This window comes from Carassius auratus, chromosome 14 (assembly GCF_003368295.1).
Source record: "Carassius auratus strain Wakin chromosome 14, ASM336829v1, whole genome shotgun sequence".
Taxonomy (NCBI): Eukaryota; Metazoa; Chordata; class Actinopteri; order Cypriniformes; family Cyprinidae; genus Carassius; species Carassius auratus.
This window is the reverse complement of record NC_039256.1, coordinates 27,014,669-27,042,121: the sequence shown is the minus strand read 5'-3', so window position 1 is coordinate 27,042,121 and position 27,453 is coordinate 27,014,669. Positions and strand designations below refer to the sequence as shown.

At 38.3% G+C, this 27,453-nt stretch overlaps 1 protein-coding gene across 1 annotated transcript; it reads right to left on the bottom strand.

Annotated features, from left to right (window-relative positions):
• Window positions 1-1,512: 1,512 nt before the first annotated feature.
• Window positions 1,513-26,872, bottom strand: stag2b (STAG2 cohesin complex component b). Its single transcript, XM_026280996.1, has 33 exons — window positions 26,665-26,872; window positions 14,387-14,519; window positions 14,205-14,283; window positions 13,379-13,522; window positions 13,114-13,210; window positions 12,281-12,357; window positions 11,956-12,160; window positions 11,722-11,873; window positions 9,940-10,013; window positions 9,687-9,810; window positions 9,464-9,562; window positions 9,226-9,305; window positions 8,149-8,256; window positions 7,849-7,960; window positions 7,386-7,503; window positions 7,186-7,289; window positions 6,987-7,079; window positions 6,804-6,893; window positions 6,498-6,701; window positions 6,091-6,161; window positions 5,909-5,996; window positions 5,495-5,575; window positions 5,310-5,402; window positions 5,064-5,238; window positions 4,552-4,691; window positions 4,359-4,460; window positions 4,122-4,270; window positions 3,899-4,027; window positions 3,589-3,794; window positions 2,902-3,130; window positions 2,626-2,739; window positions 2,390-2,516; window positions 1,513-1,670 (listed from the first exon to the last, which is right to left on the bottom strand). The coding sequence occupies exons 2-33, from the start codon at window positions 14,428-14,430 to the stop codon at window positions 1,548-1,550; spliced, it is 3,831 nt and encodes a 1,276-aa protein (XP_026136781.1). The 5' UTR covers window positions 14,431-14,519; window positions 26,665-26,872; the 3' UTR covers window positions 1,513-1,547.
• Window positions 26,873-27,453: the final 581 nt, after the last annotated feature.

Below are 27,453 nucleotides of genomic sequence, written 5' to 3'. Positions count from 1 at the left end.
ACTTAAGACTGACCGAAAAAAAAAAGGATTCAAATAATACACACGAAATAAGAAGGGGAAAAAATATATATAAAATCTCAAAACTTTACTTGCTGCATGGCTACACACTTTCATGTTTAGTCATGCTCTTATACATTTCAAAACCTTTTAACTCTAAATAGGAGTTTTAAAAATAAGAGAAAAAAAAAAAAACTAAAGCACAATTAGAAAATCAGCACCAATTTATATATTTATATATAACTTTATTTAAATGTATATGTCTACATCGCTCTAATCAGGGAGAAGAAAATCTCCACCAGACATACTACACTAAGTTTTGTTTTATTAGAGACAACACAATGGCACTACTGGAGAGATTTCCTCTTCTTTGCTTGATCTTAGATTTTAGAGGGACAAACGAGCAGATCTGATCTTTGGATAAGCCACGTGACTCAGCGGAAGAATTACAGTCCTTTCTGTGCATCTCCACGGACCGACTGGGATTCTACGTGCCTGATTTACTAGAACAGTTGGCACATGAAAACAGTTCAGCTGGTGCAAAGACAGCAACAGGCCCACTGAAGAGTCGAGGTATTTCACATACACATATCACTGATCCTGTCACTGAAATTGCACCAAAGTATTAAAAATGCACCAAAGGCAGAAATAATTTGGGGTGCTCAGTGGGTTTTGATTTAAGTTTCATGTTGTATGTCATGATTTTTAAGGGTGGAATAAAAGGAAACTAAATACTAGATATAAAGACCTGGAGGTTTTCATCCATTTCACATATTAGATAAGAAGAATAAAATATATCAATACTCACTATGATGAGCAAAAACCTGTTTATAAATTACTACTTTACACCAGATTACTCACTATTACAAAAGGGCTATACATAACAAAGTTGTCTTTAAGTTAAAAAAGATGCATTCACCCCCGGTTTCAAGAAATACCACAACTCCAAAAGATCTCACATATGTTTCTTCAAACATGATGACGTTCAACTGTGAAATATTTGTATATATATATAGATTTATATATATATTTTTTATCATAAACTCATGTATGGCTAGGACAGTCCGAGATTCCATGGCATTCAGTATCTACTCTCACTGTTTTGCACAATCAGGGAAAGCCCACACAACGATTACAAAGACTTTGAATTGCTCCTTTATCCTTTCTGCGTTTTAGTAAGCGTCAATGGTACGAGCTGATTTGGATGCCAATCACTCCATTGAATTTAATTCTCTTTAGAGAATCAATGTGAATTCACACAAAATGTCTCTTCTCTTCATACGCCTCCAATTTTAATCTTAAAACATGGGCACTCCCAGGACCTACAAGAGAAAATGGTCAAATTCAGTTCAGTGTTTAGACTTACCAAACAATTGAACCAAACATTCAATCATCAGTCCAGATGGGTCTGATTAGTATTTATCATAGTGAGATGCTCTCCCGCTCTCTGTCTTTTTGCACAAGGGCAATTCAAACTATCTGAAATCACTCCTGCTAGTGCCATCTAGTGGTGATCTCTCTTTCACATCCTTAATGTTGGAGTGAACGAGTTACCGCTGAAAAGCATCATAACCCAGGAAATGAGTGCTTCTTACAGACTCATCCATGATGGAGGCAGGGTCGAAAAAGTCGGGCTTCAGTTCCGATCGCTCTCGTCGATTCTTCGATGGGGGCTGCAAGATACGAAAGTGCAGAAGGTAAAGATGAGATGTGCTAAATGAAATTAATTTACAAAATATGACATTTAAATTTCATTACAAATAAATAGGCATACACAGAAAATTCAAAAGCTGGGGTCTGTAAGATTTTTGTTTTGAAAGAAATTAATTCTTTATTAACCATTATTCATAATATTATATTATTATAATATAATAATAATATTATTATAATATCATACATTAAAAACATTTCAAGTTACACTCTAGATTCCGTTTAAAAGATTTTTTTTTTTTTCTATATATATATATATATATATAAATATGGTATATGCTGGAAAGAATCCTGAAAGGTTTGAAAAAATATTTAGCCGGACAAATATTTTCAGTGTTTATATTAAATGTTTCTTGAGCAGCATATCGGCATATTAAAAAAATTTCTGCAGGATCTTGTGACACTGATGACTGGAAGTAAACCCTAATAAATGACATTTTCAAATATATCAAAGCAGAAAACTGTTATTTTAATTTGCAATAATATTCCATAATATTACTTTTACTGTATTTTTGACCAAATCTATGCAGCCTTTGATGACCAGATCAGACTTCTTTCATAAACATAAAAAAACATACATGCCCCAAACTTTTGAACGGTAATATACTCTGTCACTGACACAAAAGTCTGTTCCTAGAGACCCAAGTCATGAAGACAAATGGCATTAGCATAAGCTTATTACCAGATCAATATCCATGGTGTCAAAGTCCATGCCTTCATTAAGATCCTCAATTCGGCCTTCTGATGACATCATCACATCTTCCACAATTGGCTCCTCATCATCCTCCATAAGGCCTGTTCCTCGACGACTGCAAGCATCAGAAGACCGGTAGCACCATATAGTAAAAAACATGTTTTTGTGTGCATTCAAACTGCATCTACCCATCGAACATGAAGTGCAGTGTAAAGTTCCCTTACATAGCATGCTGAAGGTTGCTCCTTAATTTGGCGTAGTTCATAGCTCTCTCCTGCTGCTGTCTGGCCACTTCCTCTTGCTGCTGTCTCTGTGCTAACATCCAAGTGACTTGTGTGCTGTAAAACAATAACATCACACCTCACTATATCCCTTCAGTCCCAGACTACACTAAGCAGCACACATGCATGAACATTTCATGGCTGAAATGATCTGTCTAAAACACCTGAAAGTGCCACAAACACGAGAAACTTGTAAAGATTGATCATCAGTAATCTTACTTGTAGTCCAAGGGTGTTTGGTGGTGTTGTGGCTGAGGGGTCTGAGGGTGTGTGTGCTGCTGTTGCTGATCGGGGGTCATTGTATACACCCCCATGTAGCTCTCCTCAGGACGCAGGCGTTTGGGCTCTCTCATGATGGTGGAGGTGAGGTGGGGTGAAGGCATCATGACGGGCGTCTGCATGCTCTGCTCACGACTCATCCATATTTCACTGCTGCTGCTGCTCTCCTCTGCACACAGAAAGCAGGACGATCGTTGAAGTCGCCATAAAATGAAAACAGTGGCTGATCGCTTCTTCCATATTGTGATGTACATTTGAATTTAATAGATTACAGAGAAAGAAAAAAGGTTATGTGCATAGGCTGAAGACTGGATTTTTCTTATGTGGGATCTACATTTGCAGGGATTGGGTTTAAAGCGATAGTTCACCCAAAAATGAAAATTCTGTCAGGAAATTACTGTTCCTGGTCTCTATTGATTTGGGGAGTTTTTTTGTTCATACTATTGAAGTCAATTGGAACCAGCAACTGTGTGGTTACTAACAGTTAAGATTTAAAATATCTTTGTGTTAAGCAGGGCGAATAAATGACAATTTTCATCTTTTGGTGAACCATCTAATTAGAAGGATTTGTCTTTAAGTTTAATACATTTAATACTTGTCTGGTTTCTTGAATTCTAATAGTTTTACCTTCTGGTAATTTCCTCTTGCCAGTGGCAGGCTTAGCTTTTTTACTCCTGACGGAGGAGCCTCGGCTACTGATGCCACTGACCACAGACATCGTGTCATCATCACCCCCTGCCTGCAGTGAGTTCCTGTAAGAGATGAGCGGCAGCCAGCAGTCTTCTCTCTGCAGGGCCATCTGAAATGTCATGAAGCGCTCCAAATACATGTGCCTTTGGGAAAAGGAGAGAAAGAAACAACATTAGATCCAAAACCTAATGAATGATCGTTACACAAATATAAATACACATGCTGAGATCAATAAATGTCTGCTTACACAGTCCGTTTGTCCTGACGCATGAGTTTGGATGAGAACTCACTGAGAATGTCAAGAAAAGCCAGGTTGAGAGGAGGATGTCCCTCCCCCTGAGGATTGGGCTCTTTGAAGGCAAACTCAATACCGTCCCTTTAGAGAGAAAGCAACATGGGGTGTGTAAACAACTGGTTTTACTCCACACACAATTGGTTTTTCCTTGAAGAGGAACTGAATGGGAGCTCACTTGTGTAACATGGCGATGGCCTCTCTGGTTTTGACCTGATCCAGGCCAAATGTCAGAGAGAAGCGCCGAGCGAGCTCTTTAATGCCGCAGAAAGCTGAGGATGAGCGGTCAAAGCTGGGTCCCAGATCTGACAGCATCTCATTGAACAGCTGCACTCAGCAAAGGGAGAAAGACAAGTCAGAAACCTGCAAGTAAAACTCATTTTGATGGCAGATATGAAAACGTATGGTCACTAACCTGCTGTAAGCTCAGAATGAGTGTCTTTGCACACTGGATTTTGTCGATCTGTCTCGTTTTGCTCATGGTTTCCTTGATGATGTCACCGTAGTCATTGTAATACTGGACAGGAAACGGAAAAACTTGCATTTAAGTGAGCGATAAAGAGAACTAATGATCTGAAAATGCATATTCAAAGAATGAACAGACTCACCCTCATGTATTGCTTAAAAATATCTGCCCCAGTGTTGATCTCAACTACATTGTAGATAATGAGTTTGCAGTATGCAGCCAGCAGGTTTCGCCTCTTGTGCAAAGCTTCGATTTTTCCGGCTTCATCATCCTGCTGTCCATCTGTACAAAAATAAAGGGAAACAGACATTTAAATACTGTTCATGCACTAGAAGGAAAACTGCCTCCCTCTAGTGGTCACTTTTTAAGCACTGTTTCTTGATAACAAATGAAGCACTCGAGTCGCAAGTTGATATTTGTCCAACAACTCTCCCTTTAAACTACTCAGTGTAATTCAGCTAAAGCACAGTGCACAACAGGATTAAGTGTTGCTAGAGTCTCTAATCTCGAAATCAATTAAACACTTCTAAAGCCAATTTCATTTGTGTTGTCTTAGTGTTAGCATTCAACATTAAACAGCCAGGGGCGCTAAATCCATTCAGCAAAGCCTGTTGGTTCTAACTGAAAGTCATTATGCCATTAGCAGTGATCGACCTGTGCTGTTGCTATCTTCATCCTGGTCAATGAAGACGTGGTCCAGGATGAAATTGAGAAGATCGGACTGCAGGGACGCCTCGGGGTTGTATACTAAGGGCTCAAGAGCTTCCCTCCCACCTGAGACGATCTGATGGCTGAAGATCAGCAGCAGGTCACAGAGGATGGTGAAGGCCTGAGCGAGAACATACAGTCAGGTACAGGCTGTTTGTAGCACAATGACTCATTGTGACCTTTGATACAGACCTGCTCTTTGACAGCCGTGTTGACGCTGGTTAGGTAACGCTGGCACATCAGACAAAACGCCCTCATCTGCTTCCTCAGAGTCAACATGTCCTCCTACAGAGACCAAATGCATTGTTGACATCCAACAAACCACAGCAAATAAGGGGAAAGGATGCATGCATACAAATCATATGAATGGGAGCTACCTTTTTAGAAGTGCCCTCAGAGACCTTGGCTAAGCTCCAAAGAATGACGTAATGTGTGCACTGCAGTGCGTGAATGACAATCTGAAACATCCAGAGAGGCAGTAACATTACCCAACAATCAAAAGTAACGTTTTAGTGGATTTTGAGAGTAAAGAGTAAGAAACAATTTGTTTTGCAAAAGTTGCAATTCTGAGAAATATAGTTCTAACTGTGAGAAAACAAGTGAATCACAAAAATCATCCACAATTATATAAAATGGTCACAATTACAAGAACTGTGAAACTATAACAAGTGAAAGGTGAAAAGTGAAGCCTTTATTGTGAGATATAAAGTCTTAATTAAGAGAAAACGTCATTAAAAAATGTCTTTTAAAGTGTGGGCCTGTCAGGCACTACCTCAATAATTCTTCAATACCTGCTCAGGCATGTCTCCGTTTTCAATACCAGTGTTCAGTAACTTGTAGTTGCTGGTGAAAAGGTCCCATTTGGAAAGGTCATGAGCACTAAACAGAAAAATCAAGAAATTAACTAAAGTGATGATCTGTTTGAGAGAAACACTTCATAATAATCAGAGAGATGAGACCGGGAAAGCCTTACTTGTGGAAAGCTGTGATCCTCTTCAGTGTGGAAAGAACTTGATAAGCATCATCTTCATCTGGGTCTTCACCCTGTGGAGGAAACAGGTCGTATATAGACAAGTGAAACTTTCCCAGCTTCTGATACATTGGGGCATCATTCAGAAAGAAACAGTTGGATTTGACTATTAGGGATGCATTTTATTTACTACTTCCACAACTGACTAGTGAGAGTATTCTACTGACCTGTCTTAAGGTAGCTCTAAACAATAAAGACTTAAATATATCTACTAGATGAAGTAATCAAGTTAGAGATAGCGGACTAGTCGGATTCATCCATACAGAGAAACAGACACAGTGTTACAGTGGAAGCCAAACTGTTGTTCCTATGCAAACACAGAGCAACATCAAAGTGCTCGCTGTCCTCACCTCCTGCAGGAAGTCCTCCAGTAGCCGGTTAAATTTGTCCACTTGCTCATCCAAGAGCTGGCTACGGGCGATATCCACTCGGTTAAAGATAGTGAACTCCTCGTTGCACAGGGCATGGTAGGTTTTAGAGCAAGCCTCGAGCACATCTGTGTCCGTGTGCTTCTCCACAATCTCTCGGATTTGTCTTAACAATGAATCCAGGTGCTATGAGAGAGAAAACCGGCTTCCATTTACATGCTGCACAATCAGCCTATTGTGAATAATCAGTGTTCATTCAGCACTGTTTAAATGATATGCGGTTCAGACCTTTTCCAAACGCCCTGTGGTATAGATCTCCAGATCAAAAAACTGGGGCAGCTGCAGCAGATTCGTCACTTTCTCTGAATCCACAGAGTACTGCATGTAAGAAAAAAAAAAAAAAGAAATTTATCAGTTACAATGCTCTGTAAAACCCATTTAATGTTGCATTTGATTTCAATAGGCTTTAACCTTTGCAAGTAAAGCTGGCAATGATATAGCAAAGATCTCGGTCATTCTCGTCCGGTCATCAAGCTGAGTCTTCTTCTCCTTCGCTGTCAGAACCTGAAACAAGATCAAGTGAGAATTGAGAACAGCAGGTAAGAGGCAATATGTGAGAGCAGGGATCTGTCTTCAAGGTCTGGCCGATGCGTGTGACATCAGGTCTTACCCTCTTGCCTGTGCCTCTGCCCACAGGAGGATGGCACTCTGCAGCCTGACGGATGGTGCACAACATGATCTCTATCAGAGCAGTCTCCTGTCTGTCCGTCAGAGCTGGAAAACACACACAAAGGTAATTAATCTCCCACTTCCTTTAGAGCAGGTAAAAGTCAACCCTGTGTGTTCTGGTGCTGCGTCACTGGGTCAGACCTTCCTCTCCAGGCAGTGGCTCATCCAGCAGTAGGCTGATCATGCACTCCCAGTCCTTCAGGATCTCTGCTGCACAGTCCCACATGCTGTCCACTAGGTAGGCTGCATGCTCGTGAAGCTGAGGATCAAAAAAATAACACCTTATAACATCTTACATCTATAATAAAAATGATCCTTCAATGCATATTAATTATTTCTGAAAGACACCGAAGTCTGGAGTATTGGCTGCTAAAAAAAAAAAAATCAGCTTTGCATCATGGGAAAAAAAAATTACATTTCAAGATATATTCAAGTAGAAAACTAAATAAAAATCAATGTATGCAGTGTCTGCATTTTTTTTTTTTTTTATCTGTTTGGTGACATTAGTTGCAGAGAAAATGCACCACTTCAATGCATCATACAAACAGCGCTGCTTTGATTTACTGACACTTGCTTCACGATGATGTTGTTGATGTTAGCTCACCTCACTCTCCAGGAAGAAAAAGACCGCGGTTTTGATGAGGTTGGCATTCACACCCTGTCTGCCTCGTCTCTTGGGCATGCTGTCATCTTCAGGGTCTCGATGACTGAACAGTCTGCAAACAAAGATGAAAATGTAAAGCTATTCAGTTTACCTCGAACTCTTGTTATCTATTCATTCAAGTCTCCACTCAGTCTAGATGCAGCGAATAGTTTTGTTTTATGACTTTCGGTAGGTTGGAGACTGGGTTTATAGGAAGGCAGAAATGTAAAGCTTCATGGGACATGAATGAGTGAAACTCACTTCTTAAAGAGGAACTCTCCTGCTGCCACTGCGACAGGTCTGTGGGCTGAATACACTAGATGGTACACACTCTCACAGTCTTCTGCAGTCAGAACTTCATCACTGCTACTGTAATAACAAACAACATCATCATCATATGAGCATCCTGCCATGCTGATTATCACAGCTAGTTGTGTCTACAGCGTTTCCTGCAGTTATCTTTTTATTTTTTTGTACTACAGGTACACTTATTTCATTTGAAGTGAACAGTAAAGAATTATAGTTTATTGTGAGTTCATTAAACAAACAATCTGACTGAATTAAATATCTCATTGGTTCATTAATCTTTTTAAGTGATTCATTACAATGGTGAATTATACTACACTACCATTCCATAGTTTTGGGTTTGGGTGATTTATTGTAAAGTCTCTTATGCTCACAAAGTTTTCACTTATTTGATTGAAAAAAAAAAATATCTGGAATATCTGGAATATTACTACAAAAAATAAAATAAAACCACGATTTAAAATAGCTGTTTTGTATGTAAAATGTAATTTAATCCTGTGATGGCAAAGCTGAAATTTCAGTCTTCAGTGTTTGCATGACACTTGTAATATGCATTGAAAGATACAAAAAAATATCAATTCCATAATGTATTGATTAAGGATCCTTCTATACTCAAAAAACATTTCCTATTATTATCTGTGTTAAAAAAACAACAAATAAACAGTGCTGGTTAATATTTGCTTGAAAACTGTTTTTAAAAAAATATTAACCGGCACAACGGTTTATTTGCTGTTGTTTTAACACAGACATTTTTTCAGGATTCTTTAATAAACAAAGTTCAATATTTTTTTTGTAAAGTTTAGTAACATTATAAATGTCTCATTTTGATCAGTTTAACGTGTCCTTACATGCTGGGAAAAAAAAGTATTAATTTCTTAAAAAAAGAAAATCATAATCAATATTCTGTGTTCTTTCTAACTAGTATTCAATTCAATTCACCAACATATAAGCCAAATAAAATATCATTAATTCTGGTATGATGCAAGTAACTGCTGTAGCAGTGAGTGTATTCGGTGTCTGTTTTATACATACTGTAACACCAGTGTGAGCAGTTTTATTGCTTGCACTGCGACGTCGTACTCCTTGTCCAGCGTCATGGACACAATGCGGTCCTGATGAAGACAAACAGACAATCCATTTTATTTTAAAATATTGAAAAAATAAACTAAACCATTAAATTAAACTTTCATTTCACCGAGCAGTATTCTGATGACTAATTCCAGCGTTTGCTCTTTTTTGGATGAGAAGCTTCCCCAGATGGTTCTCTCACCTTGAAGCGGCTGGTGAAGAGCTCCAGCCTGGCGTTGAGCTCGCGGTTATGGTACAGCCCCTGCAGAGCCGTGAGACACTTCAGACGCACCTCACCTTGCTGAGAGGGAGAGAGGAAGAGACTTACATTTCCTTCCAGCTCCAGGATTGTGTCGTGACTAACTCCATCTGACACTATATTTAGGGATTTAAGAAATGTGAAAGAAAAATGATTGAATCCTCACCTTGTCGTGCATCGTCCAGCCCACGTACTTCAGATAGCTGTCGTTTAGAAATGCATCACTGTACATTTTCATCCACACACCAATCTCCTCGATGCAGATCGCCCGGATCTCTGCTATCGCATCTCTGAGGAGGAATAACAGAAGCACTTAAGCCCACAGGAACATTTCTGAGTATTATTGAGTAATCACTGAAGTAGTCATTTGTGATGAGAGCTTGTGCTGGTAGAAAATCAACGTTTATGAGTGTGCATACCGATATCGGTGAACAAAGACACCCTTGAAAATGGCATTCATCATGTTTTCAATCTCATCTTGATTTTCTTGCAACTGTAAAGAAAACAACAGTTCATTATAATCATTGCTGTAGGTGGCACATAAAAGTAAGCTGCATTACTAGACAAGAGTTTGTGTTTAAAAAATATTTCTTATATTTGAGCTTCTGCTCACTTCTGCCACTTGATTTAATTTCTAGTTTCTATTTATTAGCACTTTCTATAATTTGCAATAACAGCACTCTCTCTTTTTCCAGGTCAAGGGCTCTCAAATATGCGATTCATTTAGTGTTTCCTATGCTTACTGTATGGCCACATGTGACCATAATCTGATCACAGGGCAACGTGATAGCCATCTTTGGTGTGATCCTTTAAGAAATGGTGTGAATGTTTAGAACCTCAAACCCTCTTGCAGTAATATATAAAAAAAAAAAAAAAGACTTAAAAAAAGACTTAAAGTTTTAAAAATATTTCTTAATTCATCCCATTATTAACAAATGTTAAAAACCAAGGTTCCCACAGAAAACCTGGACAGGAGTTTTTGAAAGTGATATTTTTCAGACCTGTAAAATAGGTTACAAAAATGTCCATGGCGTTTAAGGTTTTATAAAGACATATACATTTTAATTTATATTTATAAAAATTTTTTTTGTTAAAATCCTAATCCAGCAAATCACAAATTACTACAAAAGCCATGTAAATCCACTAGTTATAAAGAGAGGAATTCCTGAAGAAACTCTGCGCTTTAAACTTCTGGAATTCAGAATTGCAATCACTTTAATTTCTATTAGAATTCAAATAAAATGAATGAACTGCAATGATTATTAATGTTACTTTAGAACAAATTTTTTTTAATCTGGAGAGGTGTGTTATCTAGGGACACTCCTAACTGCTATAAATAAATAAAAATCCCTCATTAGAGCTGATATACTGAGGAAACCTCCTATCCTACTACATAGGGAAGGGGTATATGAATATTGTATTGTGGAGTCAGACAGGTTCACAACCAGTGTTGTAGGACATACAATCAGCTACTATATAAAAACAAATTCATACCTCAGTTTGTAAAAAACAAAAACATTTTTTGATCTACGGGGTGAAAGCTGTATGTTTGCTGCACAGTTTTCCTGCACAGATAAATCAAGAGCATGCCACAGATGTGGTCATATTCCTCTGAGCCAACTATATTACAACTCAACTTCTGTGTGTGTCCACGTGGTTTAACACAACACTATCAAGACATCAATAAAACATCACACATGCAGATGGCATAACAGCAGGGCCTGTTATTACATAACCCAGTTAATTTACAGCACCAGTTAAACACAGCTTTGGTACTTACAGCAATTTAGGCGATCTCTAACCCCACGGGCGCTGCGGTTGACCCGAGAGCCCACAATAACACAGAATTCTCATTAGAATAGGATATTTTTTTAAAATTGCTTTATCCATGTTAAATCTGCTTTAAAGTAGGGGGAAAGAGCACAGATGAAACGTGCCAAGTGTTTGGTTGGTCGTGCGTTTTTGTGGCTGTTGGCCAACACGTGCGTAGGTGTTTGGAAGGAAAGCAGCAAACGCTGCAGTGCCCTGGAAGAATGACGCAAAGGGAAGTGAGTCTCCACAGGGAAGAGTGCAATGAATCCCCTGTTCCTCTGAAGGCTTCATTTATTTACTCTTCCAGGTTTCAAGGTTACTCTAAGACAATGCCAACACACAGAATTTCTTCAGACCTATGCTGCATCTCGGTCTTAGATAACACTCACCTCCTTTCGTTTCTGAAGCAGGAGTTCTAGTCTGTCGTTGGCCCTCTTGCCAATCATCTTGTTCCTCTCTGCTTCGTACTGCCGCTGAGTGTTGTCCATGTTAATGCTGAGGTTCAGAGCTACATTCACGAGGGCCGTCATCAGTTTCATAGCTATGGGGAAAAAACATAATACTTTATTTGGACTAATCAAAACAAAGTTCAGATTTACAAAGCAGCAGAGAGAGATACCGACCTGCCAGTGTGCTGGTGTGTCTGAAGGCACGGACTTGAGAGTCAGAGAGACCGGTGAGCAGTGAGATGACCGTGTCCATCATGTACTCGTCATAGATGATGCTGTACTGACACTGCCGCACCAATACACCAATAAACTCGCAGAAACTTGACTTGAACTTCTTCCACTGCGGCCCGGCCATGGTGAGCGGGTAATCACCGCTGTCCTACAATAACATCAACTCTCACTGCTTAGTGTGGGATTATAAAATAATTCAAAAAACACTCTAGTGGACGATGAAACATGTTCTCTAGGAATCATGTTTATGGTTGAAGCGCGAATTTACCTCATCAAACTCTTCTGTCATCTTCCTGATGATCTCAGAGTTTTGCATGTTGCGGAACATCTCACCAGAGACAACACCTGCAAAAATAACACTCAAAATGAGACTTAAAATGTTGGTATTTTGAAAAAGTATAACCATTAAGAAACAAAACTGATGTGTTTATAGTTGGCCCAGGACATGCTGCACCAGCCAATTCATTTATTTGTGGCTTTTGTTTTTTTGAAAGAGGAAAATGCACTGCTAAAAGAAAACTTTAATGACAAATTCTGTCATTATTTATTGCGTTCATAGAACATAGAATAATTTAGAAGAAAGCATTTTTTTTTTTTTCATATAATGAAACTTCAGGACCGGTCTCAACAAGAACGGCAACTATTATGACAACTGTGATATCTAATAACTATATTAGAATCCAAGATGATCAAATTGTTTACTATAAGCAATGCGCTGCAGTTTTTGCAAGCTTTTCAAGGCCAGATTTTTAATGAGTAATGACCTGGGTTTAAATTTTGGTCTGCTCCTCACACAAAGATATGGATTGAATATAACATGAGAACCAATTATATTGTGTTTTTAAGTCTTTTTGGAGCTTGATAACCTTAACCCCCATTCACTTTCATTATATGGAAGGCAGCAGTGCAAACATTCTTCATATCATCTTATTTATTGTTCCAAAAAAATAAAAAAATAAAAATGCAGACTGGAATGATATAGTTATGAATAAGCAATAAATGTCTTTTAATTTGAAACTATCCCTGTAACTATCATAATTATGCCTGTCATACAGCATTTATTCTCTACGAGTGCAGATCAGATCACATGAGAAATGAAACCTTTGCAGCCAGAGCACTGGATGAAGAAATTGATCAAGTCGAGAAGTGCGACGTCTCTGTCATGTTTGTAGGACTCAATCCAGTCATCAACGACCGACTGCAAAAGAGGAGAGCAGAAATCTCGCAAAGGTCAAAATCTGCTGGACTACACAGCGGTACATATGTCTGCATATTCTCCTGCCACAAACCCACACGAGGGAATTTAAGATGTGAATGCCAGAGCGAGACGGAGGGCAGTGTAAAAGCCGGTAATATGCTCACTGACCTGCATGGCACTCTTTCCCAGCCTGACCACTTCAAAAAGCATCACATTTTCCATGCCGTTCTCCTGGTGGTGACCGTTCATGCGTCCAGGCCCTTTCCCCACTCCCTTCCCCTTCTCTCCAGGGCCCTTCTTTCCTTTCTTCGCCTGAAGCAGAGTGACAACACAGGTCAACACTGACGAACTGGATCAAGCTCTCCACAAGTGAAAAACTGCTCCATTCAGTGATTGTAATACAGCCAAATATCATGTGTGATTCAGTAACAAAGAATTGCATTTATTTCAATAATATTGATCGCAAGCAGCTTGCACAAAGATAAATAAAATTAATATAGGTTAAAAATGTTTTATAAATACACTGTAATAAACCTTTTTCATCCATAAGTGAAAATTTGTCAAAAGATTTACTCACCCCGGGCCATTCGATACATGAATGGATTTGCTTCTTCACTTGAACTGATTTGGAGAAATGTAGCATAATATTTCTTGCTCAAAAAAATCTTGATGCATTAAATAAAAAGTGTTACATGGATCAGCTGTTTGCAGAGGATCCACTGGTGAGCAAGTGATGTAAAGCTAAATATCTCAGAATCTTTTCAGATGAAGAAACATACATCTACATCTGGGATGGCCTGGGGGTGAGTACATTTTCAGCAAATCTTCATTTTTAAGTGAACTATAACTTAAGCCATTAAAGGTTCATGAACCCAGGCCAATTATTAGCTCCAGAACTATTTCCATGGAAAAGGGGTAAAAGGCCATTTAAATGAACCTTGTGGAATGTTGTAAAGGATTTCTGATAATCAAAAATGTCGGAGTCCACTCATACCTTCCCCTTCCCGATAATGATATTCCTCCCATCAGGATCATCGAAATCAGTGTCTGATGAGAATCGGGTGTCAGTGTCCCTGTTCACACAAACAGATCAATGTTATGAGAGTGAAGGCAAACGTGTGAACGCATACATGCACACAATCTGTATTCATTACTGCTGTGTGTCTGTGCACTCACTGAGCAAAATGAAACTCTGTTTGTAATTCCGGTGCAGCTATCATTTCTTTAACATCTTCTGGTCCACTTCAACTTATCAAAGGCTTTGTCTTCATACACGCAGGGCAACAGCGGGTACTTCTGTCTCATAAACCTAAAAAACACACACACAAAATGGGGAGAAAAAACTAACATTAAAATCACACATTAAAAATGTATGAGATTAAAAGCAAGCACATGACATCAGTTATCTATGAATTCTTGCTTGGTATTATAAATAAACTTCGGCTGTTTTTGAACTCATTTTTTAATTGCTATCTTATATTCAGACGCATCAGCTGGCTGTCGCATCGCATCTCAGTTTTTTCATGTTCTCAAGCTACGAGAGGTGCATTTTAATACAGTCTGAATGTCACAGTGTACAGTGTTGAATCAAACTCCTGTATGAAAAAAATGGTTTGCAAGGTTTCATCAAAGGTTAAGTGGCAACCAAATCATAAAATGAAAAAAACGTTTGTATAGCGGTTGCAGAATTCCAATGGTCAAGCCATGGATTATTGTGTATTCCAAAAATTATACAACTAACACGATTATAAAAAAATGTTCAGCGCAGTAGTATATGTGGGCTATTAAAATCAAAATGCTTCCAAAACATAATTAGTTTGTTTGCTTTACTATGCCTATAATTTCAATCAGTCTATCATTATGGTCAAGCAGAGCAAATGCCGTTATATTGTAACCACAGGGAGGCAGTATGGCTCCATATCAGCGCTCCTGAGCTGATCACTCAGACAGAGAGACTCTTTCAGTCAGTGTGAAGGAACTCCAGTGAAAGCTGAAGGAGCCTGAACCTCTTTATTTCAAGTAGCTCCTATCTTTCAGTCACATGATGTCAGAATATTTCAATCATTAAAAACACTGAAAGTACCTTAACATATTTAAAACTGTAATATTAAAAGATAAAATTCAGTAATCACCATATTAATGATGCATCATTTATATATGCAAGCAGATGAAGCCGGCTGGATGAATCCACTTAACAGTTCAGTGTTTTCCTTATAATGGTTTTCTATGGGAAACCATTTAATGTGAAACTTTGCACATTGTGTTTATATTCTGGGTTCATCTGCTTCCCTGTACAAAATATACATAATCAATAAGGTTTATGCTGAATTATATATCTGCAGTTTAATTAAGGCTGTACAATTAATCAAATTTCTTGTCGCAATTACAATTAAGTACGCCACAATTACGTAATCGTTCACAGCGGCAAATAATCATTCAAAGTCCACTTATGTTACTCTGCATGCTTAAGATTAGTTTTTTTTTCCTTTCTCCATTATAATACCATTCATATTTGTACTCTTTTATAATTTAAACAAGAAACCAATCTGATGTTTATTTGATATTTGAGGCTTGATACTATAGAAAAGCACTAATAGTTGTTTAGTTAGTGTATTCAACTTGTTCATTTTCCATCTAAGAATACGGCTTGCAGCTGCATCAAGCAATGGTATAAACATCAATGTAATTTGTGATAATCATAATTAACCATAACAATTACAATTTCAAGGGAATATTTGACTATTATGATTTGTCACAATCGTGCAGCTCTGATTTTACTACACTACTTAATGTTACCTATGTAAAATTAACTGTTGGTCAGTGGAGCAAAGCTTCGTTAGGCGTTCATATAAGGATGAGACATCACGTGAAAACTATCAATAGCACCATAGCAAAACAACGACAACAGTAGGTATATAAAGCAAATATTTTTGCCTTCTGAATTATTTCTTCCTTTCTTAAGTTAATGATATTTAAAAGCACACTTGACTAGGGACTAAATTATGAAAAACCGTAGGAACAATAAGATCTGACTGTATCGGTTCTTTCGATACTGGAGGGGAAAAAAATTAATGTACTATGCATTTTTGCTTAATAATGTTATCGTGCACATTTCATCTCACCAAACACTTCTAATGTGCGATCATATTAAGACGTTTGTCTGTGAGATCTGTAAGATCTCTCATGCGCGCCGCGGAGGCTGTCTGTCAGTCACACACTCACACACCACAACAAACGCGGCGCACGCACAGACATAACATTATGAAAACTCCCGCTTAATAATAAAGAGTGGTGATGGCGAAGAGATTTGCTTAATAGTGTTATCGTGCACATTTTATCTTACCAAACATTTCTAATTTGCGCTATATTAATCAGACGTTTGTCTGTGAAATCTGCGAGATCTCATGGGCGCCGCGGAGGCTGTCTGCCAGTCACACACACACACACACACACAAGAACGAGCGCGGCGCACACGCACGCATAAGGGGCCGTTCACATATCGCGTCTTTTGCACGCTCAATTTCATTATTTCAAATGTAGGCGTGTGGTATGCGCGCTTCTGTTTCAGTGGAAGCGACGCTGTCGCGTGTATGTGGATTTTTTTATTAATTTAGTAGTCGTGCTACTGCAAGCAGTTTTTAGTGCTGCAAATCCATTTATACATTGCTGAAATTTCCGCGTCTTCATGGAGAGAGCAGGTCGTGATTGCTTAGCAACGGCAGACTCCTCAGGAGTGCAAGTGCCCGAAGGTTTTGGGGGAAAAAAATCAGAAAGCGGCGTGCCCCTTACAGTACGAAAACTCCTACTTAATACAAAGAGTGACGATGGCGGAGACGGTAAACCGTTCCAAAGTGTGATTATACTTCACTAGAGTTGATGCAGACAACGCTGGTTGTCATAAGTGCAACAAAATTTTTGCATGTAAGAGCGGAAACACAAGCAATCTGTCAAAGCATCTTTCAAAAGTGCATTATGTGCAGACAGTGAAATGCAAGTTTTCGACTGCCTAACACAACACAAAGTAACACAACACAAAGTACCGATAAGAATACCGTTAAAGTACCGGACCGTTAAGCAGTATCAGTAAGAGTAGTAATACCATTAAAACCTTAATGATACCCATCCCTACACTTAACACTACTCTCCAACACAAAAACCATTTTCTAAATAAAATAAAATAAATACATTTATGCATTTAGCTAACAGTTTTATCTAAAGCGACTTACAGTGCATTCAGGCTATACATTTTCTGCCTAACATGTGTTCCCTGGGAATCGAACCCACAACCTTTTGCACTGCTAACGCAATGCTCTACCACTGATCCACAGGAACAGCCTGTTCTGCCTCCAACGATTATGAAAGACAAAATTATTATTACGGCGGTCTATTCCGCTCTCTTTCCAGTGTTGTGCTTTCACTCCTCCATAAAAGCCTAATTTCACATGCAAATCAGCAAATCATGTCACATGACCTTTGCAAAATGGGATGTGCTTGATTTTAGTTGACGCATTTGTGTTTTTAAAAACATGAAATGAACTGCTAGGAGGATTTATGTGGATGTGCTCAGAGACGGAGCAGACCACGTACATAAAATAATCTGAAGTTACTCCAGGTGCGCACCTAAACTGACATATATACTAGGGCTGTGCGATTAATTGTATTCGTCATAAAATCACGATTTTGAACATGTTTGACATGTCGGTGACATGGCCTCAAGACCCTATTTCCTGTGCCAGGGTGTGCCTGTGCCACCCAGAGTGGCAGCTGGCACACCTAAAAATAGATGCAGAATTATTTTTTATAGTCTCAATAAAAAAAAGTTTACTAAACTTGGGCTATTGTTGTTTACTTAGAATATATACATATACATACATACATACATATATATACATATACATACATACATACATATTAAATTAACCCTTTAACGCGTAAATTACAAATATTTTAACTGACCCCTTGTTTCCATGGCAACACGTCATGATTGTCACGTGACACACCGCAGCCACTAACAGATGTATCGGTATTCGTTTTTAGTTTTTCATTTTTTATTAAAATATATACACAAACTTGCTTACCATGTCAACTATCTGATATTACGATTCCTCGTTTAAAAACATTTATAAATTGTCTTGATCTATAACGAGATGAGCGCTGCAGTTCAGAGTCCTGTCAGCTGGATTTAACGTACAGCACTTGAATCCCCCAGTTTCTCCCGAAATACATGAAAGTAAGTGGCTGTTGAACTGGACGAAGAATAGAGTAAACTTTATTGTTCTGCTATGTGTGTCTGATATATGAATAAAAGACGTCTGCCAATTAATTTTGATTAGATAGTTTTTGCTGCTTCCATAGACATCAGTGTGTATTTTACAAACTACCAATGTATTTTTTTACTAGTGATTATGTATATTTAAATGTATGAAACCTATAATAAACATTATGTGGTTGAAAACACTGCATATTACTTGTGATATATGACAAGCGCTGAGCGCGTCCGTCTCTGGCTCAGTGCCAGCCAACGCGCGCAATCTGTTTGAATCTGGCAGATCTGTGACGCCACTGAACATTATAAATCATACTCTCAGGGGCACAGAAACAAGAATCCAATATATGTAATTTACATTTTAAATGATTTTTGTTAAAATATATCTGCCGACATTTGGACTGCCAACCAATCAGCAAACAGCAGCTGACTGTGACCCCAGCAGTCTATTATATAAACAGATAATTTTCGACTGCACATTGCTAGCTAGCGATATGTCGCAGAGCTCCTTTCTTAATTTTTTTTTTTTTAGCAAAAAACCTTGGCTTGATGGACAGCTGGACACAAGGCCTTAACGTTACACCTGATTAAGATGTTTCTCACTCCCCGGGTCCAACATCAACAGACAGTGTTGCAAGATTGGAAATGTCCAAGTCTCGTACCAGAAGTTCAAAATTATCGTATTTGGAAGAAAATTATTGCATTTAACAATTAACTACATGTTGACACGACCTGCAAATTACCACTAGGAGTATGGTTGGACGGAAGCAGTGCGACAAAAATACTATTCTGTAATTTTGCACAGTAATATGACACTAAATGTGGCACACCCAGATTTTCATATGCACACCCAGAGTCTCTTTTCTGGCTACGCTACTGGTGTAATCGCCCACCATATAAAAAAAAAAACCGCAAAGCAGGAGAGAGACAGAGTGGGATTATGGTGTCTACAGGGGCAGGTCAATAGTTAGGCAAATTAAAACTAAAGAAAAAAACGTTATGTAACTTAAGCTTAACAAAAAAGATGATTTACAAGAGCTGCTTCACAATGCATATCAAGAGCATCTCTTATTGCATGTTAGCAATTCAGGAGACCGCACACTGCCTGTGTCTCGGAGTGCTTCTCATACTCGCCACTCTCTTCCCTACGCTGCGCGAAACCCGCTTTACGGACGAGCCGTTCACACTCGCCGCACTCACGCAGCTTGTTTCGTAAACGCTTGGTTATATTCTCGTGCTGCCCTGCAGCGCAAATCTCCACGAGCACATCTGGCAGTATGAATGAGGCTCGACGTACGTGCGCAACCTATGTCGACTCGCGCCTGGCTCCACGTTTAAAACGAATGTAAATTCAGTCTAACTGCTTGTTAATTTCACTCGGATGAAATGAAACATTCAGCACATTTTCCACTTGTTCTTAAATTCTCAAATACAGTGTTACATGTAATACTTTAATAATTGACTACAGAAATAGAGTTCTTTATTTACATTAAAAAATAAGTATTTCGAGTGAAATTCTGTAACTAATTTAATTCTATAAAATTAGTTATACCATTATAATCTTGCCTTGCCTATATATATAAATGAACCCCTCCCAAAACACAATTGAAAATTGAAAGGATTTCAGGATTATAATGGGAATTGTATTGAATAGAACAACAGTAATTCCTATTGGAATAATGCCAAAAAAAAAAGGAATTTTGTAATGGTTTAATGGAAAGCAAGGTTAATGATACTCATACTGTGCTGCACATTATTGACAATATTGAGCTGAAGCTTAACTTTGCAAATTTAAAAATCGCAAATCAAATCGCAATCGCTCTGTCAAAATAATCGCAATTAGATATTTTCCCCATATCGCACAGCCATATTTGGGACTGAAGAAAGTGAGACATGATCATCTTGGATGACATGAAGGCAGAGATGTATAGTAACGAAGTAAAACTACTTCACTACTGTACTTAAGTACTAAAAGGCGGTATCTGTACTTTACTAGAGTATTATTTTTTTCTGCTACTTCCACTTTTACTTCAGTACATATTTTCGATGAGTTTAATACTTTTACTCCGATATTTTTTTATGTGCTGCATCGTTACTCCTTACAATAATAAAAAGGTTACGAATCATTCCATTACAAACCCACATTACCACTGCCAGAACTGTAGATGGCAGGTTTGATGAAGCTGGCACATCATTGAGCGAATCAAGCGATCAAGAAGACTGCGCGTGCTGACAGAACTGCTGTGAAGAGAGAGATGAACACCGAGCCGAGCCAGATAATGATTCGTTCATGAGTCAAGAACCGGTTGCATCGGTTTTCAGATCACCAGTAGTTCTTTCTGACAGTTCGATTCAATAAACCGGTTGAAGAAAACAATTCACCGGTTCTTTTGCACTCGACGTAATGGCGTCTTTGGCGTTGACTGCAAACCTTCGGTTTACCTGGGCTCATAACATTAGCACAGAATCAGTTCAGAATCAATCACCAAAAGATTCAGTTCGGTTCAGATGCTCTGTTTGTCGGTCTGCTTCACGCTGAATCACACATGCGCAGTAGTATCATCAGCTCCTCGGTTCACGAATCGGACAGGTCTGACAGAAACGGTTCTTGACTCGTGAAGGAGTCAATGTTTTGTTCGTTATCTGGCTCGGCTCGGTGTTCATCTTCAGTTCTCTCTTCACATCAGTTCAGTCAGTGTACTGTTTGAGTAAATGAATTACTCTGGGATATTGGTTTGTTTGAACTCAGAGGGAGTGTCAGCCACATTAAAAAAGTTAACAGCTTAAATAATTTGTGGATTAATGCGTATTGGAGACGCGAACCGTTTAAAACGATTCAGTTCGATTAGGTGAACTGTTTCAAAATGATCCGGCTACATCGAATGATTCGTTCGCGAACCGGATATCACAAACTGCTTTGTTTTGAACTGTCTTATAACAGACAGAAGAGAAGACAATGCTGAATAAAGTCGTAGTTTTTGCTATCTTTGGTCCAAAATGTATTTTCGATGCTTCAACAAATTGTAACTGACCCTCTGATGTCATATGGTTTACTTTGATGATGTTTTTCTTACCTTTCTGGACATGGGCAGTATACTGTATACACAGTTTCAATGGAGGGACTGAGAGCTCTCGGACTAAATCTAAAATATCTTAAACTGTGTTCCAAAAATAAACGGAGGTCTTACGGGTTTGAAACAACATGAGGGTAAGTTATTAATGACATAATTAATAACTAATAATACAAAAAGTTACAGTCAAAGGAATTGTGATTGTCCTTTAGGTTAATCATTTGAAATAATAAAAACAATATGTTCAAACTTTTGACTACTTTCTTTTTATTGCAAGACTAATTGCAATACTTAAGTACAAAAAATTTTGAATACTTTAGTACTTCTACTTAAGTGTGGTGCTTAAAGAGCACTTCAACTTCTACTCAAGTCACTTTTTTGATAGAGCACTTGTACTTTTACTCAAGTCTGGGTCTCTAGTACTTTATACATCTCTGCATGAGGGGGACTAAGTTATAAGTTTTTTTTTTTTAATCTGAAGATGCAAAATACGCATTTAGTAGTATTTGTTCTGCACAGCCCCTCCTCTCCCTCTAAGCGGCTAACAGCAATATCTGTTCACTCACAATTGTCCAGAAATGGCTAATGAATGTTTGTCGTTGTTATCACTTGTTGAGTTCTGATAAAGAATAGAGCAATACCTTGGTGTACAAACTGTAGTGCTTTATCATTACGGCTAATACCATGGCTGTTTGGCTAAGTAATGGTGATGGGTGTTGACATGCACTGCATGCAGCAGACCAATCACAACAGACTGGATCATCAGACCAATCACCCCAGTTTAACGTCACGCAAACGAGGGGTTTGGAAAAAGAATCGTTGCGCGAACCCTTTGGGAGTCGTTGAGCAAAAAAGGTAAAATAAAATGCATATTATAAGACAATGGTGTTTTTTGACCTTGCTTGCATGTCAACCTGTTGTTGGGGACTCCCAAAACCAAAATATGAACCTTTCATAACCCATAATAACCCGTAATAGGGGCACTTTAAAGTTTTGGTCACATGGCCCACTCATAATTGTGATTACAATATTTACCAAAATAATCGTGATTATGATTTTTGTCATTATCGAGCAGCTTTAAAATCGGCCATCATTCAATCTCCCTTGTGACATTTAAAACTGTATGACTTTCTTCTATGGAAGACAAAATAACAAGTATCACTTCAAATTTTATTATGAATAACAGGACAGCCATGATAATTTTTCTATGAACTACAATTGCTTTCTAGACCAGTTAGTTCTAACTTAAAATAAAAAAGCTCTTTGACATGTTTAGCAGAGGAGGAAGATATTAGAGCAATATGATATCATCAGCCCATGAGAAGAACACAGCTCTGCAGTAAAATATTCCTGAGGTCACAACCACCTGTTCATGACACATACACAACAACAAAACAATGTAATTAACGATTTAATATAAAGCTCACTCACTGACTGAAAGACTTCCATGATTATCCATGAAGACCTCACTAAATGGCTGTTTCACAATGAAACAGGGTGTTGAGCCAGCACATATCAAATAGCATATTTGCAAATAGCCAACGGCATTAAGTTCACATCCCAGTCATAAACAAGATCTGTTATTGCCAGTGAAAGACCGGTGGTATTAGAAAAAGGGGAATTAATATTTTAAGAAATCATTTCAATAACAAAAACCTGAATACAGCATCAGCGCAGAATGAGCTCACATTCACTTTAAAGTCACTGCTCAGACAAACACACAGTCCCACACTAAACTCGCACCTTTGGTTGAGAGGTTTCAGAGCCGCAGCACTTCACACACTTTCAGACAATCAATTAATTTAGATTTGCCTCTTAAGCTGGGTTAGGAGGAATCTTTTCTTTTTCAACTAAACCTTTGGTAAAAAAAATTATAATAATAATTACAATGCTCTATTTGTTTTCATATTGTACTGCAAAACACTTTTGATGCAATTGAGGTGGGACACAAGTAATGTTAGGGACAGGTTTGGGTAGGTTTAAGGGTGGGTTAAGGTGTAGGGGATAGGTCAACACAGTGTAATTATAAATGTAATTAGAGAAATTAATTACAGATTTAATTATATGCAGGTATTTTAAAATATAAGTACACAATAAGTGTAATGTATCAAATTAGTCATTTAAATATAACAATGCCACTGAAAAGAAAGTGGGATCAAACATTTAAAGCATAAAATGAACATGTAATATAAATGTTACAGAATTCCTCTGAAAAATGCTAAATCTTGTGAAGTGGTGCATCCACCTCAATCCATCATTATACATAATTTTTGGCATTTGGATGTCAAAAAATTGCACTGCATACATTATTTCAATAAACATTGGGCATGACTAACAAAATGTTTTTCCCTCAAAAAGGCAGATGTGGGTTGAACTGTGTCAGTGACAGAGAAAATAGTATGTACTGTAAAGGGTTTCAGATGCATTGGGATAAACTGCAAGAAAAACTAATAAATACTATACTGTTGATTTGTGTTTATTTGTTGCATTTAAATATTCAGAATATAAAAACATTTTTGTTTGTTTTCTGTTTGTTAAATGTGTATATTCACAATAAAGTACTGTAATTAGCAGGTAGCAGGTATCCTACAACACAAATACAATTAGATGTATGAGTTTTACTTTTCATTTATCCTTGCACAGAGGATCTAAATAAATAAATCAGTTTACTCCTCACTGGATTTAAAAATATAACTTAGAGAAAGTACTTTATTAGACTGTTACTAAAATACGGCTACTCCTCTTACAAGTCACTTTGAGATGAAGGCAATGCCACAGAACATTAAAGAGCATATTGTAGCTGTGTTGACACCAAAAGTATTTTCATCAATGATTTAGCAGGTTTGGCGTCTTTATTATAAATGCATTTGCTTCCACGTTGTGGAAATATTGAAAAATACCACTACATGTACAACAACAGCACGGGTCTGGAGAATTACAGCGTAATGAAAGTGAAAGGGGCTGTTTCTGAGCTGTGCGAGGAAGATGTGCCCGCGGTACAGAATGAAAACAAGTGGGCGTGGCTATGCGACTCCGTCATTCCACGTTCCTTCCTTTCTGATTGGCTATCCAGATTTCACCGTTTCCAGGAAACATCTCCGAGAGCCGGAGCTTCACGTCTTCTTATGTGCCCATATAAGGAAGCAACACGTCCGGGCCTGCTTTACACCGCATCCAATCAGAGGCCAGCTAACATTTGTGGACGTAAACATGAACAGAGAGAGAAGGAAGGATCCGGGCAGGCCACCGCTGTAAAAATGACGCATTTAGACACTGCTCATTATTTAAAAGGGATCATTTTGTGTGATTAATGCATATTCTACTAATATTCTGAATTAAATGCTCTGTTAAAAGCATTCCAAGGAGAGCAAGGATTTTAAGGACATATTACCCGCAACACTTTGAAGTCGGCCTTATATGTGCATAAAGAGGTGTGGCTTTCAGTACCTCAATGTGTGCGAATCAAATAAGTTTTAAATTACATTAATCACATTATGAGTAACGGAATAAAATAGATATGTTTGAATACGATGTTCCTCTGCACAAGATAGAGCAAAGTTTGTTCTGAGAATGGGAGTTAACAGTTATGTAATACCCAGCAAGTAACAATAAGCAGAATATATGCGCGGTGCACAGACGCACTAAAGCTCAATGTTCTTTAGAATACTCTGCTGTAAGGCGGGAATTCAAAAGCAATGGTGTGATCGTTGACAATGCGTTCGAAAGAAAAGTGGCGCCAAATGACGGTTCTATCCGCGCGCGCGGATGATGACAGCTTAGCCTAAAACTAATACTGCACCATTTCATCCTATGCTTTCCTGTCCGCTACCAATGTGGACAGATCAGTTGAGTATATAATACATATAAAACACATAAAGCTTCTATATACATAAAAAATTATGTCTAGAGCATCAGTTTCCTCTTAACATAAAACAATGGTCTAAATTAACTACTCTAAACGTTAAACGAAGTAAACAATTCTAATTTAAAATCAGATACGGTAACGTTACTGTCTTAGTTTCCAACTGAACTACACAGATATTGCATTACGCAAATAACGTGTTAGTTTTTGGTCCCATTCATCCTAAGACAACTTCATAGTAACGTATCAAATATTGGATCAGTATTAGCCATTTCACAGAGTGACAGAGGAATTTGCGCCAAAATGCCGTAAAGTTTGATTGGATGCACGGCCTCTGACGTCAACAACAAAAGATATGGGAAGTGTCTTTTCCACCGTTTTAAAAGTTGACTAGCACATTTATTTTGCTGCCCCACATAAGCATGGTTTTAGCACCCTATCAAACCAGAAGTGAGACCCATTTTGGGTCACGACCCACTGGTTTAGAGAAGTGAGAAATAATGGAATCTGCTAATGTATGTGAAGTTGAGTGCTGAGATCAGGCACACGCTCGCGAACTCCTCGTCGCACTTCTTACCACGATATTCATTACTCGCGGTGTTTTACTTCCAACGCACAATTGTCACCGTTAAACGTCGAGCTTGATAGCGCAGATGCAGGCTACTGTCGAGACAGCACACAATATTTCTACGGAACGATTTAAAACACGATTCAGAGGAGAACAAAATCTCCATCTTGAAGTCGATCCAGCACAGCTGTTTTCGGGATTCTCCATTTTGGCTCCGCTCGTTTCTAGTCATTTTGCACGCACACCTACCACACGCTTACATATAAGGCGTAAAAATACCCAGCGACTGTGTTTAAAACTGACACAGTGTGATGAAATTAGCATAATAGGTGCGACACCAGCTTTTCCATCTCGGAAAAGGGGGGAAAACATCGCGTCCTCGTCCTCCATCTTGCCTCTCAATTTGTGTTCCTGACTGTGCAGGGTAAGGTTAGCCCGCTAGCTAACTGTTTACCAATGAAACGCCAAGAAACACATAAACTACGTTCGTTCGTGAAAACATAATACGCTGTTTGAGTTCCCAAAGAGCACAGCGAGGTGTTTTTATCGTTTAAACGCGGCAACGGAAGCACTGCGCCTCGTTTCGTATCCTGTCCCTCGCTTATCAGGCTAGCCCGGCTAACACATCATCCAAATAACCCTAAAGCCACTAATTTCTATAAATCTCTCCGCCATTTTACCACTTACCCGATCGTCAGGGTCGGTTCCGGATTGTTTATAAGGACTTCTTGAAGCGCTAGATGGACTCCAGTGGCTTTAAAGTGCGCATTCGCGGCTATTTCATGGATGTAGTTTGAAAGTGGCGGTCAGAGGCGGTTTTGGACACGCTCTTACCCCGCTTGCTCCGTTCGGTTTGTTGTTCCGATCACTCAGAGAGAAAGTGTCGGTGTAGAGCCGCCACCTGGTGGACAACGGATGAATTGCAGCGGCGAGCTCGAGACTGACGTTCAGTGGTCGAGGCCTTTAAGTGCAGATTGCTCAGTGCAATCTTTCTTTTACTGTCGATCAGTGCAACAGACGCTAGCGTCAGAAATTATTTAATTATTAAGAGGCAATATTTGCCTCAAGATTTGATATTTGTTTGGACATTTTCCTAAAACTCTTTCTTTCATATATATTTATTTTTTTTCCATTTTTTAAAATCTTTTTTATTTTTAATCCGAACCATTAGAGCGTTTAATTGTAAAAAAAAAAAAATCTATACAACTGTGCAAGCTATTATAACACATATTTACATAAACGCATTTTTAATGATTAAAAGATAACTACTCTGACAGCTACCTTATTACAAGTGTTTGCATATGCACTTACTAATAAACCAAAAAAAAAAACAATATAATGAAATTTATAACGTGAAACACATTAATTGGTAAACAGGCAGAAGTGATGGCGAGAATTGTGTTCTGCTGTAAGCATAACAGCTTATAGCCTCACTTTCCAGTTTATGAATTTAAAAACTTGACAGATAAAATGGAA

Excerpts from the sequence above, each read along its gene's own strand:
- stag2b (XM_026280996.1), bottom strand. The coding sequence starts at position 14,430 with ATGATAGCTGCACCGGAATTACAAACAGAGTTTCATTTTGCTCA. Across the intron at positions 4,692-5,063 it reads TGAAGATAGCAACAGCACAG|ATGGACAGCAGGATGATGAA; the intron begins GTCGATCACTGC and ends ATTTTTGTACAG. Across the intron at positions 4,461-4,551 it reads TTTTTAAGCAATACATGAGG|TATTACAATGACTACGGTGA; the intron begins GTGAGTCTGTTC and ends TTTCCTGTCCAG.